Below are 16,213 nucleotides of genomic sequence, written 5' to 3' on the forward strand. Positions count from 1 at the left end.
AGGCTTGGCTTTGTTTCATAGCCTGTTTTGGGAACTATAGTCCTCGAGGTAGATGCAGCCCAATCCGATAGCAGAAACACATTGCTGCTTTCCACAATTTCTTCGATGTATAAGCTCGTCGAGCCTTTGTTGATGTGCTTGAACTCTTGGCTGAACCTTGTCAGCATCACTTTCGCTTTTCCTGCGTGCATTCGAGCGACCGCTCTTGCAGCGAAAGTGACACGGTCGAGCAGCAGACGTTGTTCACCCTTGACTACGCCTTCTACGTCGGCGGGTGTTTCGGTGCCGGAGGAAATGACAGTGATGGAGCTAGACGGGTTGCTGACTGGGTTCTCAAGTACAACCAAAGCACGTTGACTGGAAGGCCTCTCTGTCGGTATCGCTTGGTGTGTGGACGGCGCTATTGACTTCGACCTCATGTCGATGATTGCGCCGTGTTGGTTCAGGAAGTCCATGTGGAGATTTCGTCGCGTGAGCACTGTTGTAGGACATTAGGAGGTGTCCTCCAGCTGTCCGAATTTAAGGTCTGGGCCCTGCATTCGTGACTTTCTTCAACTTTGGGGCGCATAATCCTCCGACAATAGAGCAGTCGGCTCCTACATCCACTGGTTCTTACCAAGGGGTGCAGGCCTGATTTCCTTTGTAAAATTGTTTCCACCTTGCGGGTTTGCGCAGAACTATTCCGTCTAACTCTTGCCTTCGCTTCAAGTTGTCGACAAATTCGACTTCGCCTTGCCATCTACTAGCCGCCTGGTTAGCTCAGATTGTAGAGTGGCTGCCCCGGAAAGGCGGTGGTACCGGGTTCAAGCTCCGCACCCGGACGAATTTTTCTTCAACTGCGAGGCTTTTCTTTCAAGCAACCCGTGTGGGTTTCCTTTGTAGCAATTGCTACGAACGGTTGGATATCGGATTTTCCCTTTAGTAATTACTTCTCTCCACCTTGCGGGTTTCCGCAGAACTATGGCGTCAAAGTCTTGCCTTTGCTTCGAGTTGTCGACAAATTTGATTTCGCGCTGCTAGCTCAGATGGTAGAGCGGCTGCCCCGGAAAGGCGGTGGTCCCAGTTTCTAGTCTCGGACCAGGGCTACTTTTTCTTCAACTGCAATGTTTTTTTTTATTCGAGGAACCCGTATGGGTTTCTTTTGCAGCAATTGCTACGAACGGGTGGATGTATGATTTTCCTTTTAATATAGCATTCTGGAATGTGGATGGGAAAACGGCGCCGCGATACCTCAGCTGGTAAGAGCATCGCCCGCTTAACGAGAAGACGTGAGTTCGTATCTCTCCTTCATGAGGTATAATTGGTGTCCACTTTGGTTTGTATTTTTTATCGTTTCTATAATTCGATTAAAAGAAGAACTCAAGCATGACCTCCTATGTGCAATTGTCTGTGCACATCATATCATTGTGTCTTACGATAATCGAGAACATTTCGTTTTTCTTCTACTAGCATGATAGGTTAATCGCAGATGACCAAAGAAAGTTTGATTACAGAAAGACAAATCAGATGCTATTTAATATAATTGAAATTGCAGGGGCTGCACGAGTGGCAGATGAAGCACAGTGGGTCGGTGATTGACATCAACAGAGCTTTGTTAGTTCCTGGGCACGTACGGATGATTAATCGAAGTTATGTTGACAGTCTTATGCGCATTTCAGATTTATGCCCTGACAAGAAATGGCGCACGCGACATGAATGGAGAAGACGAAGACTATATTCGGTTGGTTAGCTGAATGCTTATATGCGTTCAGCTTATCAGAACCGTCATGACTTCCTCTGCGTGGTATCTCAGTAAACGTCTCTCGTGGACTTAACGAATTGGTGGAGGGGCGTGGTATGACAAAACGTACCCCGGAGTCACAGTCACTTGAACTTGACGGCAGCGACCCTGTTACCTATGTCTTGCGAACGAGTTTCGCCACGTATCAGGAAAGGGACGCACAATGGTCGGTGCTGGTGGGAGCTGCGCAGCATTATGTGGGACCACCCTCGTTCGCGAGAAGAGCAGGCGTAAATGTCGACGAGTGGCTCGCGTACTACGCTCGGGTGCCAGCCGCTACAACCTTTCGGACTCCATTACCCAGCCTGGAAATGTTGGGCTTTTTCTGTCCTAAAGAGCGCTAATGCGTTGCGAAAAGCACGGAGCTTTGTTAAGAGCATGTTAGCGTTTTGTTTGAATTATTACGGCGACCACGATACCAGAGGTAATGCGCGGAACGAACACTACTGAAAGCATCTTAAACTTCTGGAGAAACATGCATGTGCATAGCACTCAGCGTCGAATAAAGCAGAGTTGGACCACACCGGCAGATCAGTCAATTAAGGCCGAATACGCCAACGAGAAATTAAGGTAAAGAGGAGTTAGTGTGGGCACCGCTCCAAAGCATAAAATAAAACAGAAATAAGGTGTCTGGGCACAGTGATAGTGGCTGTACACATTGCAGTAACAGCTTAAGTTCCGCCGTCAGCGATACCAACGACACAGAGGGGATTGTGTGCCCTTAAGGCCTTGCTTTGTTTTTACTTGGGTGTAGAAACGTGCCAAGGCCCGTGTTTAGTTGCACACGGATATTTCAGCACAATACTGGCACGTCGTCGCATGTAAGGTATACGTGCCTTCTGAAGCGGGTATGGTGAGTCTGCAGCCTAATAGGAATTTCAGCTTAGGTAAGGGATGCAGCATCACATCTGTAGAGGCAGCGCCCCTGAGTTTTCCAGTGTAGAACACCTGGATTAAGTGAGGGACGAGAAGAATTTATCGGAAAGCAAATGGGAAAGACTCATGGTGTCGTGAGAGTGAGCCAATGCGTCGTGTGGGCGAAGATGTCAGGTACTAGTTTCTTCTTGAATATGCATCAGAGGACTAGAACTGACAGGCGTGCGGCGGATCTTTGGAATGCTCGCTTAACGTGGCGAATTCATGGACGGTGTAACTGACAGGAGGTATGACCGATTCATCCAGAATTAAAGCAGATAGCCCTGCCGACTGAACTGCTGCATTCTCTCACATTTCAAAAACTGGCATAGGCATGCAGACTTCGCGTTTCAGTGGGCGTGCCGGTTGAGTGATACTCGGGTTTAGGGACACTCATAAAAGGAAAGTCAGATCCTACGTCCGCCAGTATTCCACAGACAATAGTCTGGATCTCAGAAAATCTGGCGTGGCAATCGTGCGGGGTTCGCACGTAGGAAGGAACTGGAGAGGCAGCTTTGATAACCCTTATAACGATGCACATAATACTCTCGGATATGGTGGCAACGGGATAGAAGCGGAACAGCTCGTCGATAAAGGTAGGAGATTTGTTAGCAAATCAAGCGAAGTTATGGGTGCTTCTTCACTTATTCGGAGCAGCGTCGCACAGTAATAATGGTTTGTAATCACGTAGTGTTCTTGTACGCGAGGAGGGTAAACGCATTGGCCGCTATTCCCTTTAGGACCTGGGCTACTTTTGAGCTTCTCGCATCTTTGCGTCAAGTTTGAGGCGAAGTGCGAGTACGTCTTGTATGTCGATTAGATGCTACGGCTCAATGCAAGACCAAACTCGGAAACCAAGTTCTTTTTGCACGGCAAGCCATTCGTCAAGAGGCTTACCAAATTGCTTTTGAAGAATTTACTTGCACAGAGCCCAGCAGGTTAGTTCTTATTCATGGACATGAAACCAACGCCTTGTTGATTTCTTTAGGTAAAATAACTTTGGCCAGTAAGACAATCGCTACCTAACGGTAGTAAAGTCTCACGCGTTCGTACATGTCAATCCAGTCTTGCACAATGGCGCTGTCGGTGCCGAGAACCATGCCTGGCCTTGCGCGGCTTTGCCAGGATGATGGCAGGCATTGTTGCAGAGCGGCACAGACTATTTTCGCCTGGTGCTGTTGTTGCAGAGGCAGCCAAGAATCGACAACTGGGCAATTCTGTCCAGCGTGCAGGAGAGCCTGCACCTCAACCATGAAGTTACAGGAAGGAAAAGAGGGCGAGAGGTAGATCCTTCATACCAGTTATTTACAATGCGCTCAGTGGCCCACTAATGACAGCTGCTTCACATTCATGTCGTAATTTTGTCCCGTAAAAGCCCAGAATTTCAATAACAATTCATGTTTCCAAACAGAACCTACGAATAGAAGCGTCCTTGCCACATAGCGCTTCGCAAAGCCATCTTCGTCAGCATCTGTTGTGTGCCGCGGCACCACGGACCCGAGAACACGGGAGTCGGAACCTGCCGTGTGTTGCAGTGGTCGGTTTGCCGTATCTGGTATGACCGGGATCCTTGTGGATGAGCTGACCCTGAGTGCTGGGGCCTTCAAGATCAATCAGTGAAGACAGCGCGCTACTTCGGTTCTCACTTCTAGTAGATCGGCCCTTCAGACATGACCCAATTGTCATACCCGACGCAGTTATTTTATCCTGTAGCTATGCAAATTTCAACTTTCTCTCTCACTTGAATTCTTTAAAATGTTCTATTCATTTCCCATTATTTACGTTTTCCCAAGCAGCGATGAATAACCTTTGCAGAGATAGCAAGTCTAGGTTATATAACATTGGGTAAGAGTTATAATGTGTAGGTGACGTTTCGAGAAGTTCTATTTTGCAAGCGTTGCAGCGTCAGCTTGTTGGTTTCCAGGGTTGGCGGCTGTCTAGCCTTACTGCCAAAATATGAGATACTTGCGGCTACTTCCTTTTCCTCACTTACTGATTGCCCCCAGGTGCCTTGCTAATATAGCATTTCACTTTTTTGGGCCAGGAGGAAGAAAGCTTCCTCCGCTATCAGATAAGTCCGAGTGAAAAACCAGGAAAGACAGTGAAGGCAATCTCATTTTTTTCTGTGCAAAATGGCTGACAGAAGCGACAATATTTTTCAACACAACGCCGTCTGATGAAAGCTATCGGTTCCCGTTATGAAGCTACGTATATGGCAAGTGGTGACCACGTCTTGGAAATCCGCTATAAGAAGGATAATAAAAGCAAGATAATATTGTATCGTTCGTGGAATTCCATTTAGCACGACCCTGCACCGCACCATGAATACCATTCGTGGTGTCACTTTATATAATGATTTGGTGGCGCTCACAGGCTGAATGTTCGGAAGGCTGTAAAGGCCTTGCCAATGTAAACTTGCTTAACGTGAGGCAAAATAAAAAGGAGATCCGAAAGAAACACCTATCGCTTGCCTTCGACTCAAATATGCCGTCAGACTCCATTGAAACAGGATATGTAAACATATGGGCAAAATGTCACCTTACTAACCCTATGCCAAGTTTCAAACGCTAACGCTACGGCCACAGTTCACACAACTGCGCCGGCCGGCTGACTTGTGCTCAACGCAATGTCCCTTAAATTACGGCTCAAACGTGCAAGATCACTCCCTACTGTGCGAACCATGATGAGGAGGACGCCGCAAACTTCCAACAATTAAGGTGAAAAAAAACATATTATTCAAGGAAGCATGATGACATTGTCCTACCAGCCGAATTACGGCTATGTCGATGTAATGCGCCAGGCAGCAGCGCGACGAGAACCTATGGTGGCTGTTCCACTCTCGCGCCATAAGTCGGCGGTAACTCCATGCACCCCTGGGCGGCTGCAGCCAGTGTTACTCCTCCTCCCACAAGGTCAGGTGAGAGAACCTCTGAGTATGTAGCCCTCAAGGCTCCTGGACATTGAGCGAGGCCTCGGACACGTGCGCCCTGTGAGAGGGCAATCCAGTGCCTCCCAAGAGGCAATAGACACTGCACAAAGTGCTACAGCGCCACTGCCTCGAATGTGGCGGTGCGGCCCCTTTAAGTGCGCCAAAAAAACGGAAGACGAATACAATAGGCTGCCTTTTGGACCTTCCGAAAATAACTTACTAGCATATAACGCACATTTAAGACATGTATTAGAAATAGCTAAGAAAATATTGTAACGCTTTACTAAACAACCACTAGATAAGGTACAAAGATAAAGGCAACTCGTTGAGTCAGCTTCGAAATAATGCAGGTATTAGCTCACTAGAGCGATCAACTGGATTGGCACGACTCAAATGCATGCATCACCAAATTTACCACCAGAATAATATAGACGCATGTAAATGTGCATCGATGACGGAGAGAAACCAACACAACGCAAACACTCAAAACGCTTCAAAACATTCGTTTGACACAGAATGTGTTTTAGGCAGTGATCTTTTGCATAAGCTACAGACTAGTGGATACACTGCTCCAATTTCACACCGAAAGGACATCGCTGCAAGAATTCATCTCGGCAATGTGGTATAATGTGTGTGATTTATGAGCTACTAACATAATGACACTCACTCCTTAGTTGCTTATCGCATAATAAGTGCTCCTACCACCGACGTGACTTTCTTTAATTTTTGATTCCTTATTGTATTATTATGTCACATAATTTTTTTTCTGATTGCGTTTTGACCACCGTTTTACTATATTAGCAAATTTTGCTCATGTATAGCCCTCCGGCTATTGTGTATTTCTTTTTCTTATGGTAATCAAGGGTTTTATTATAAGTAATAATTCTTCGTGTATTTTTGAATTTCTCGCTCCTAAAGAGTTACGAACTTGTTTGTGAAGTGCGTTTCCAACCGTATTTCATCATTCTTGTTTTAACATCTTTTCCCTGTGTGCTTCTCCTGCTAAAACCCGGGAAAGGATTGGTAGTATGTATAGGTAAAAAACATCAAAACATGAATTTGAAGTTATTTGGGATCGCCATATTCCTACTACGCAGTTCCAATTGAAAGAAATGCCAAGAGGTATCTTCCAGACTTACGGAACTTCACCATAAAAAATAACGTACAGCGCGAAGGACAAGGACTCTAAGAGACGACATACACAGCGCTCTCACAGTCGTTGTCCTTCGCGCTGTACGTTATTTTTGATCATGAATTACCAACTAGCCCAAACAACCGCCCTAGTACGGAACTTCGATCAGATTTTAATTTTAATAACATTTAGCAAGGTCGCAATTCTCGCTAATTTATCTGTCAAGCCAGGATCCCATACAACGTTAAAACCCGAGAACCGACCTGGCAATGATGGTAATCCGGCGTTCGTTCTTACCTCTGAACTTGTCTATTTAATGCTATTTAGGTCAGCAGGATGATCAGATATCCAGAATTCAGGAGACGCTCCTCCATTCTGAGGAATTGAATTTCTTCCGGTTATTTACCGCCCACTGTAAAGAAAGTGATGGTGCTGTTTCCGTGCTTGAAGACGTAGATTCCAGTATAAATTGCACGATGTGAGTTTGATCAGCATAATATTTTGAACGGGCATGTAAGCCGCAATGCATGCTTCTGCCTACGAATAATACTACACAAAATAAGCCATATTTATTTCACTATATCATCTACTTTATTGCAAAAAGGCAAGCTACTATTCTATGAAACCACACGGTGTATGCCCTAGTTACAATGAGAGCAATTCTAAGGTTCTGCCTGCCGATAAAGGGAACGCAACTGTGGAACTTGATAGAGGCGACTACGACTGAAAAATGTTGGTGTTGTTGGAAGACAAGGAAACTTACTCTCTTTTGTCTTACGACACTACAAGTAGGGGGGGGGGGCGCCGCAGACTCCATTGCAAGAAATTCTGGCACGCCTTTTGAAGTACGTACCTCCCGACAAGAAGAATTTGTAGCGCCACCTACTCAGCCCGAATGGCTCAGCCCCCACTATTTACGGTCTACCCAAGGTCCGCAAGGTCGGCGTCCCCTTGGGATCCATAGAGACTTTAACAGGTCTCCGCTGCAGAACCAATCAGTATAATTGCACAGAGTACTGATCCCTTCAGCTGGAAAATCTGGGACACACGTGGCGAATTCCTCGGGCTTTGATAAAAAGCTCCACAGCTTGCAATCGGACGTTGATTGCGTTATGATGTCGTTCGACGTCGCAGCCTTGTTGACTAGTGTGCCTGTCGATCTGGCCGTCAATGCGTGCGAGGAAATTTTAAAAAACGACAATGCCCTCGCCAAACGCACGCCATTTGACGTTGAGGACCTCTGCACGTTGCTGAAATTTTGTCTCAGCAACACGTTTTTTTCCTACCGCTCCAGCATATACTAGCAGACAGAAGGCACCGCTATGGGAGAGTCCATATCCGTAAGTACCACTAATTAGTCATGGAGGCCCTCGAAGCCAGAGTTCTGGCCGGTTTTCAACCAAGACTCAAAGTGATCTACCCCTACGTTGACGACTGTCTTTGCGTCTTACGAAGAGAAGACGTCGACAGACTTCTACATGAGCTCAACGTAGTGCACCCAAAGCTGCAGTTTATTGTGCTAATCGAAAAAGACTACTGCCTGCCGTTTCTTGACGTTCTTGTCCTTCGTAAATGTCACGAGCTGTCCTTAACCATATCCCGCAAGCCTAGGCACAAACGCCGGTACCTTGATCTCAATTCTAATCATCCCGTGGCGGCTCACAATAAATCGGCTGCTTAATCACTGTTGACGCGTGCTATGCTGATCTGCACTGAGAAAGACTACCTGCAATCCGAGCTCAAGATGGTATGGCAGGAACTTTCCAAAAATGTCTACCGCGACCATTTCGTGGCAATGAATCAAAAACAAAGTTAGGCAGCTAGTGACAGCCAAGCCGAAGGTTTTTTCCGCCAGCGCAAGCATTCCGTGTGTTCGCGGAATAAGCGAAGCTTTGTCCCGCGTGTTTGCGAAGTACAGCTTTCGCATTGGGCGCGTGCCGAACTCCAAGCTACGGAGCATGCTTGTGAATGTTAACGACCGCCTACGAGACATCAACTTCCCTGGGTTTGTCTACCAGTTTCCTGGTGGCGGTTGCAGCCAGGTCTATACTGGCGAAACTGGCAAGTTCCCAAGGCGACTCAAGGAGCAGTAGCGTGACGTCAGAAATGAAGAAATCGCTTCTGGTGCGGTGGCTTAGCATGTGCATACGTACAGATATCACACGGATTGGGACAACGTGGCAATTTTAGCCAAAAAACGAAATCTGACAACACGGCTTCTTCTTGAGTCATGCTTCATCCAGTCGACAACCGGGACCATGAACCGAGAAGCAGGAAGCGGGCCAATCATCTACAATCGGTCATTACATCACAAACCTAGCCTTGAATATGCCTCTACTCGTCGTGGCCACCTCATAGTGACCAAGAAACCCGACGGGTTTCGAAACGTCTTTCTTTTCATTTGACTTTGTCAGTTGCTGCAAACCTTTTTTCACTTGAGTGCCTGACAAGTCGAATTTTTGTCGAAACCTTCACTACAAGGAAATAAGTGGTTTTACTCTGATACCTATTTTTGACGTTTTCATCTAGTGACAAATGTGGCATACTTGGCGCTCATTTTTTGTACGCAGGAATACAGACAGAAGAATAAACTAGATGTACGAAGAAAATATGAGCCCTGGGGTTTGATATTTGATTTAAACAAACTTTATGCTATGTTTGCAGTTTTTTCTTCTATGTCGAAAGTGAAGGTGCCTCTCACCGGCGAAACACTGGGACAACGATGTGCTGTAATTGGTCTCTGTGAATGAATTAGCCTAAGGCCCCTGGCGACGTGAGGTAACCTGAGCACGCGTCTGGCGTCAAGAAAGCGCCTGACACGCCTGAGCCCGCAGTTGCGCCGTAAAGGAAGACAAAAAAACTCATAAAACGGCCAACTTTGGGGAAGGGCCTTGGCTCTTTGCTATCCCCTCTGTTTAACTTCTAGAAGAGACGAAAAGCCGTGCAATGGTGCGTTAACTAACTCTTACTCCGCTTATACTTAAATGATTCGAAAAGTTTGTTAGCCTACGCCCTTTATCGTGTGGCCATTCCATGCTTCTTTAGAAAAGTGTTTCTATACCCATTTAATGAACAAGTACGATTCTCCTCCACACGCGCCTCGATGAAAACTAGCTTCCAATTATTGAAATAATTTTGAAGAGTCAACCTATTATGTCCGAAATTTGATAGCTTCCTTGACTCCTCTGAGCATTTTATACGTATTAGCAGCATGTTGCAGTATGCTGGGTACCTTGGCACAGAGATATCGATAGAAACGTGGTTACAGAACAAATAGATGTCAGGAAAGCCACCGGCACGTCCATGTCTGTCATCGTTGCCATAGCCTTTAAGTATTTGTCGCGAAAAAAAAAAGAACTCTGATTATAATGGCAACGCACGTAGAGCAATGCAACCTCGACAAACGTCTGCAAATTAATCTACATTTGGAAAATTGGCCATTGCCAACCAGGTTTAAAGGCTGGGCGAGTTGGCCAATGGTCGTGTACGACGAAAACTAGTAAAACAAACATGCGCAAAAGAAAGACAACAAAGCGCAAATGCTGGAATAACAGCCAATCTTCATTCTTGATATAAACACGCAAGGTCGCGCCATGTACTTGTGCCAGCGAAGAGAAACACTACAATCACCACGCGTTACGCATTTTATGATCCAAACTTGATATGACGATCATGTCTTTCATACGACCTATACTTGTGAGTTAAGGAGAGTGACTGTAAATTTAGGAAATGTCATTCTGCATGATAGTTGATCCAGAATAAAAAATACGAAGAGCGGAATCTCTATTTTCTCAACTGAGAAAAAGGGCCAGCAACCCCCACCTGTAAATCTCCTGTATGTGGTAGATACAATGAAATCCTCACTGTCATCCATGCATAGGCGCCCCACGGGGATGGCGGGAGCAGGGGGGAGGGGGGGGAGGGCTCCGGTGCCCGAATTCTCTTCGGAGTTTTTCCGTGGGAGAGTGGGGAGGCGGAGGCTGAGCCTTTCCTCCGGGCGACGCCGCAGCGCCTCCTCTTCCCTCCCACGCACACCTGAACTGCCATTAGCAGAGCTTTGTCACCTATACCACTTGAGGTTTCTTTTGATTTTCCTCGACCTTCTCATTGGAAATTTAACTGGGGCTAATAGCTTACTCCATCATTGTTGATACGAACGTGCGCGGCGTTTAATGGATACTTTCGCTTTTTTCTGCAATTCCTCACAACAGAAAGACATGCGCATTATAAGCGCTAGTGGAGGCTGCCTCATGCATATTTTCTCACTTCAACATTGTTTTACATTTACACTAAAACACCATGCACATACACAATGCATATAATTAAACACACAACACGAAGTTTATTATAATTTAGAAGAGAAGGAGGTGGTCAATTAAAAATTATTTTTGAACATATGGATAGGCTATGCGCAAAGAATAAACATGTTGCTGTATGTTCACCACGTTTTAAATTGTTTGCATGCTTTTTTGACAATGAAAAACATATATACTTTAGTGACCCCTTCGGCAGAGTCTTTCATCAATGGCGTTTGAAATGCTTGTGAATGTTGGGTGCCTCAGTATTGCTTGCGTTTCCAGTAAGCAACGCTTACGAGTCATAAAAAAACACGTATAATAATTTACAACATCTTTTGCGGATGGGGACACAGTCAGTTGCATGAAATGGTCATAAATGTATGCAGGTTGTCCCAATTGACTGTCATGGAAAAAGATTACAAAAGAGCAATTCGTCATACGAACAGAACCTAGTGCATATTGTTTCCACTACAGCGGAATAGCTTAGTAATGTTTTCGCTATTGATATTTAATGAGGTAATTGTAATGAATTATGTAACTCGAGATGCACTATTCTAATTATCAAAATGTCAATGAGAAATTTGAAGGCTCATCCAAGGGACATCCAACTGCGGTACTTTCAGCGACGTATTTAATTGCGTACAATTTTTTCCGACTGATAAACTACGCGAAATATGGAAAATGCCACGTGAATTCGCGCCCACCTGGTCGTAAAGCAGCACCCTCGATCAATGAATTATCCAGCACGAAGTATAGAAAATAAAGAGCAAATAAAGAAGAATAAAGAACATGAATGAGCTAGTGACTCATCTGCCACTTACCGTTCGAAGTAACACGTTGCGATTGGTGTTAGCTGGAAACGAGCTGCGATAGCAGTTGTCTTAGCGTAGATAAAGTGTGCGAATGGTTTTTTGTAGCCGCAACACCTATCACCACAAAAACGAATTGAAAACTTCAGTGCAAATGTTTGAAGGTGCCCCACTCTGTTTCGTCCCAGTCACCATGGGTTTCTCTAATGATCAAAAGGTACAATTTATTGTTGCCTTGGGAGCTGCAAATGGCAACAAGAGGAAGGCCGCAAATGTATATATATATATATATATATATATATATATATATATATATATATATATATATATATATATAACATATATATATATATATATATATATATATATATATATAACATATATATATATATATATATATATATATATATATATAACAAGAGGAAGGCCGCAAATGTATATATATATATATATATATATATCATGGAAGTGTGTCCGTAGACCAAACGCATCGAATATCATCAGAACTAATGCAAACCTAAGAAAAACCAGCACCTTCAAGAAACAGCAACGTAGGATTCCATCTTAGAGTCCTGGCCTAAGCACGGATGTTCTACCTTTTACGGGATCAAACCCTCAAGTTAGCTTGTGGGGTGGGGCTGCCCAGGTAACAACTTCGAAGCCAACAGTTGGAAGGGTTCTAAATGACGGCCTTTCACCCATACCAACTTAACCAGCATCAATGCTTAGAGGATTAGGACCTGTAGAATCACCTAGGTTTTTCGAATATAGTCCTCGCAAAAGCCGAGGAGTCACCAGACTTTCTGAGCAACAGAATGTGCACAGATGAAACCAATATTTGCACAAACGACTAGGTAAATTTCCAGGGCGCACACTATTTGATCGACTGCAATCTACACTGGGTAGAGCTCAATCAGCATCAGTACCAGTGGTCCCTCAATATGTGGGTCGGAATTTGAGCCGGTGCAATAATCAGCCCTGTCTACTTTGATCACACACTGACTGGACAGCGTCACGTGAACTAAAGACTTCGAGAAGTGGTGGATACATTCTGAGCGAAGTCGCGCTTCTATGTCATCCACTTCTGTGGGATCAGCAAGACGGGGAACCCGCACACAGGAGCAGCCAAGCGCGAAGCTTTCTGGATGCGACTTTGATGCCAAATAGATTGGAAAGCACAGGCCTGTAAATTGGCCGGCTAGGTCACCTGACTTCTCTCCACTCGATTTCTTTCTTTGGGGTTATGCGAAAGATCATGCTTACATGATCGAGATAGACCTCAGACAAGTTCAAGGTATGGGTAACGGATGTCTGCAGTAGAATTCCAGAGTCGGTCATCAAGAAAGCCACTGAAGATATGATAAAACAGACAAGGTACTGTGTATAGCTGCAAAAGGAGGCTAATTTAAACATCTCCTCTTGGCTGGTGTTCAACGGAGCTTACGAATTCATAGATAATGAGGGCACATTGAAATAATATTTTTTTCAGACATTCAGAATGGCAATTATGCTCATTTAAAAATGGTTTATTTAGTTTCCTTTTGTGTGAACAGGTTATGCCTTTTCTGTACACGTGAGTTGGTAGCCGGTCTCTTTATCTCACTTTTATTTTTTGCCACGAACTTGCTTTTGCAGCACGTATACACTCTAATGAAAAATAAAACCGTAACTTTAATTTGGCTTTGGTTTGAAGCAAGTGCCTAGCACGAAGTGTACTTACGCGCGCACACTTTCGGTGCGGTGCGGCGCGAGCTAAGCCGGGATTTTGAAACATTCTATGCCTATTACATAGCTTTTCGCATTTCGTGCACGGTCAGAGTGGCGCTTCGGCCACGTTATCAAGGGGGTTTTGTTATCAATGTGATCAGTCGGCCTTGTGACACGGATACTGAGTGTGACCTAGAAATGAGGGCAAGGAATAGCTGAGAAGCCGCGAAACCTGCTGTTGATGCTTCTTCCGTACCATTATCAAGGTGATGCGCTGTCTCTTTGGGTTTGCGACAGGCAAATCCATTTGCTTTCACTCAGCTTATTTGATAGCTCTGCTTGATGATGCGGGTGGTAGCGTACTCACGCGGTATTTTTCATAGTTCGTGAGGTTTCTATGCCTGTCGGAAAAAAATTGAACGCAATTAGTACGTCGCGGAAAACACCACACTCAGATGTTATTTTGGAGAGCCTACACATGCTTCATTGACAGCTAAAAATTAAAACAGTACGTCTCGTTTAAGATGAATAATTGCAATTACTAAATTGAATCTCAGTAACTAAATAATTACTGGATGCTACTGAACTGTAGTGGAAACGATATGCACTAGGTTTTCTTCGAGTAATGCAATTGCTCTTTATTCAAGTCTCGCTTCATGAGAGTTGGGGAACACTGGGTAAGTCACTCAGTAACTCGAAATGAGGCCAAGCCGGATTCACTCGAAATCAATCAACAGCAGCCATGCACAGCCGCGCTTATACACATACTCACAGAAAAAAAAAAGAGAGAAAGGCTGTAGTTTCGCCGGAAAGGCGAAGCAGTATTAGACATAGTCCAGTATGCGACGATTACACGGAAGATTACACCACCTAGAGGACTCAGTCCCTGAAGTTACACTCCTCCTACTTTGAGGTCTTGTGAAGGGCGCAATAAAGATATAGACACAGTGCAAGCTATTAACTAAGGCAAGCGCCGCCTTACATCGGATACTCTTGCTGCGACATCAGATTCGACACAGCACCTGTGTCAAGGCCTTTGCGTTCAAGGGCCTCGACGAGGCAGTTGTGCTACTGTGAAATACCGCTGGAACATTTTTAGTCCTTAATTTCATTGATACTTATCCTTCATGTTTACAGCGCACTTCACTACAGTAATTTTTGAGCTTTTATGAGACATTTCACACTTTTACGGAAGAGATAAGTCGCGTTGACAGGCACACTACAGAAGAACTGCTTTTGAAAATGTCCTGCTTACCACCTCGTTAATCCTTACATCATAAAACACACACACAAGTCAATCAATCAGTCAACAACTCATTCATTCAATCGATCAAACAACGAATCTCTACGTGCTCACTGTAAGTCATCTCAATCGTAGCTTTCGTGGAAGTAACGCCAAGTCGCATACACAATCTTTCCGCTACCCTCGCAAAAACGTAGAACAGAGAACATTACTTTTTACCAATCTATACAACTGACAACATATTTTTTCATATATACGACGTGCACTTCGAGATTGTATATTCTGAACTTGATGGCCATTTATCCTTCGTATGTTGTGTTCTCGCGTTGTTCAAAACTTTACACATGCCGCACATTAAGTCGTTGTGGAAAGATCGAGGCTAAAATGTGCCCGCTGTTACCATATATTATTTACACATCAATATAAAATGAAAAATGCAATTGCAATAAGTGAGAAGAATAGGTGGTCGAGCGTATATGTCTTTGCGCCAATGATAGTAAGCTAAAGAAAATATACGGGAAATTACCTACATTTTGAAAGAAGCAGTATAAGTAAGGAAAAGGGACTTTAGGTAGAATATAAGAAAATTATTGCAGGGGTGGGCCGATCCTACAATATCTGTGTTTTATGTACGCTGGCCAACCAATTAAACTACAGCGGCGGCAGGCTCTTTGCCACAACGTTTCATGAAGCTATGTTTGTTGATTATCAATGAGCAACAAAGTGACAGTTATTGCCAGGCTGTGGAAGCTTGAGCGCTTCTCTAAGGACGTGCGTCATCCCTCCTTTTTCAGGCGACAAGAATTGCTTCCACAACCCACCGCCAGATGCAACTCAAGGGTGCTTCGTTAGCAGATGTGAGTACGACCTGTGTAAAATTTCTCAAAGAAGTGAGACGGTTCTGTCTTTACGCATTAAACTCGTGAGCCTGGATGACCTAACGTCAGATAGTCTGAATATATGTCACGTACATAAAAACGTGTTTGACAGAGGCAGCTAATGCGGCTTCCATGTTTCCGTTTTCCATGTTTCCGCTTGCAGCTTTCATTTTGACGCTCTTGGAATGTCCCGGTTAAAATTTACGTAACCGCTGGGTGAGGAGTGGAATCATCGTGTGAACAGCCCAAACGAACACTCTTTTCCTTAATAGGAGGCCACTTTTGTTATATTACAAAACATATAGAGTTGCGTACCTTGACATGTTTTCTTTATCTGATTGGCTGACAGGAGGACGGGGGTGCAAAAAAGCGGAGCAGGTTTTGGTGCGTCTGCGCTAGCTAGGTCAGTGGAAGATAACCGGATGAAGAGGGTGGTGCAGACATCTGCAATTGGTCCGCTTCCACCTTGCTTAGATTTTAGAGGCTGGTTGGAAACTGCTGTGACGTTCAACGGAAGAGTAA

The 16,213-nt window shown here is 44.7% G+C and overlaps 1 protein-coding gene across 2 annotated transcripts in view; it reads left to right on the forward strand.

The window, feature by feature from the left end:
* LOC135900506 (transient receptor potential cation channel subfamily M member-like 2) overlaps window positions 1-16,213 on the forward strand; it is a 382,962-nt gene that overhangs the window by 250,621 nt on the left and 116,128 nt on the right. For both annotated transcript variants that reach the window (XM_070536288.1, XM_070536289.1), the window contains one exon: window positions 15,608-15,670. In XM_070536288.1, coding sequence (XP_070392389.1) covers window positions 15,608-15,670 — 63 coding nt within the window. The remainder of the gene's footprint in view (window positions 1-15,607; window positions 15,671-16,213) is intronic.

Source organism: Dermacentor albipictus, chromosome 3, assembly GCF_038994185.2.
Source record: "Dermacentor albipictus isolate Rhodes 1998 colony chromosome 3, USDA_Dalb.pri_finalv2, whole genome shotgun sequence".
Lineage (NCBI taxonomy): Eukaryota > Metazoa > Arthropoda > Arachnida > Ixodida > Ixodidae > Dermacentor > Dermacentor albipictus.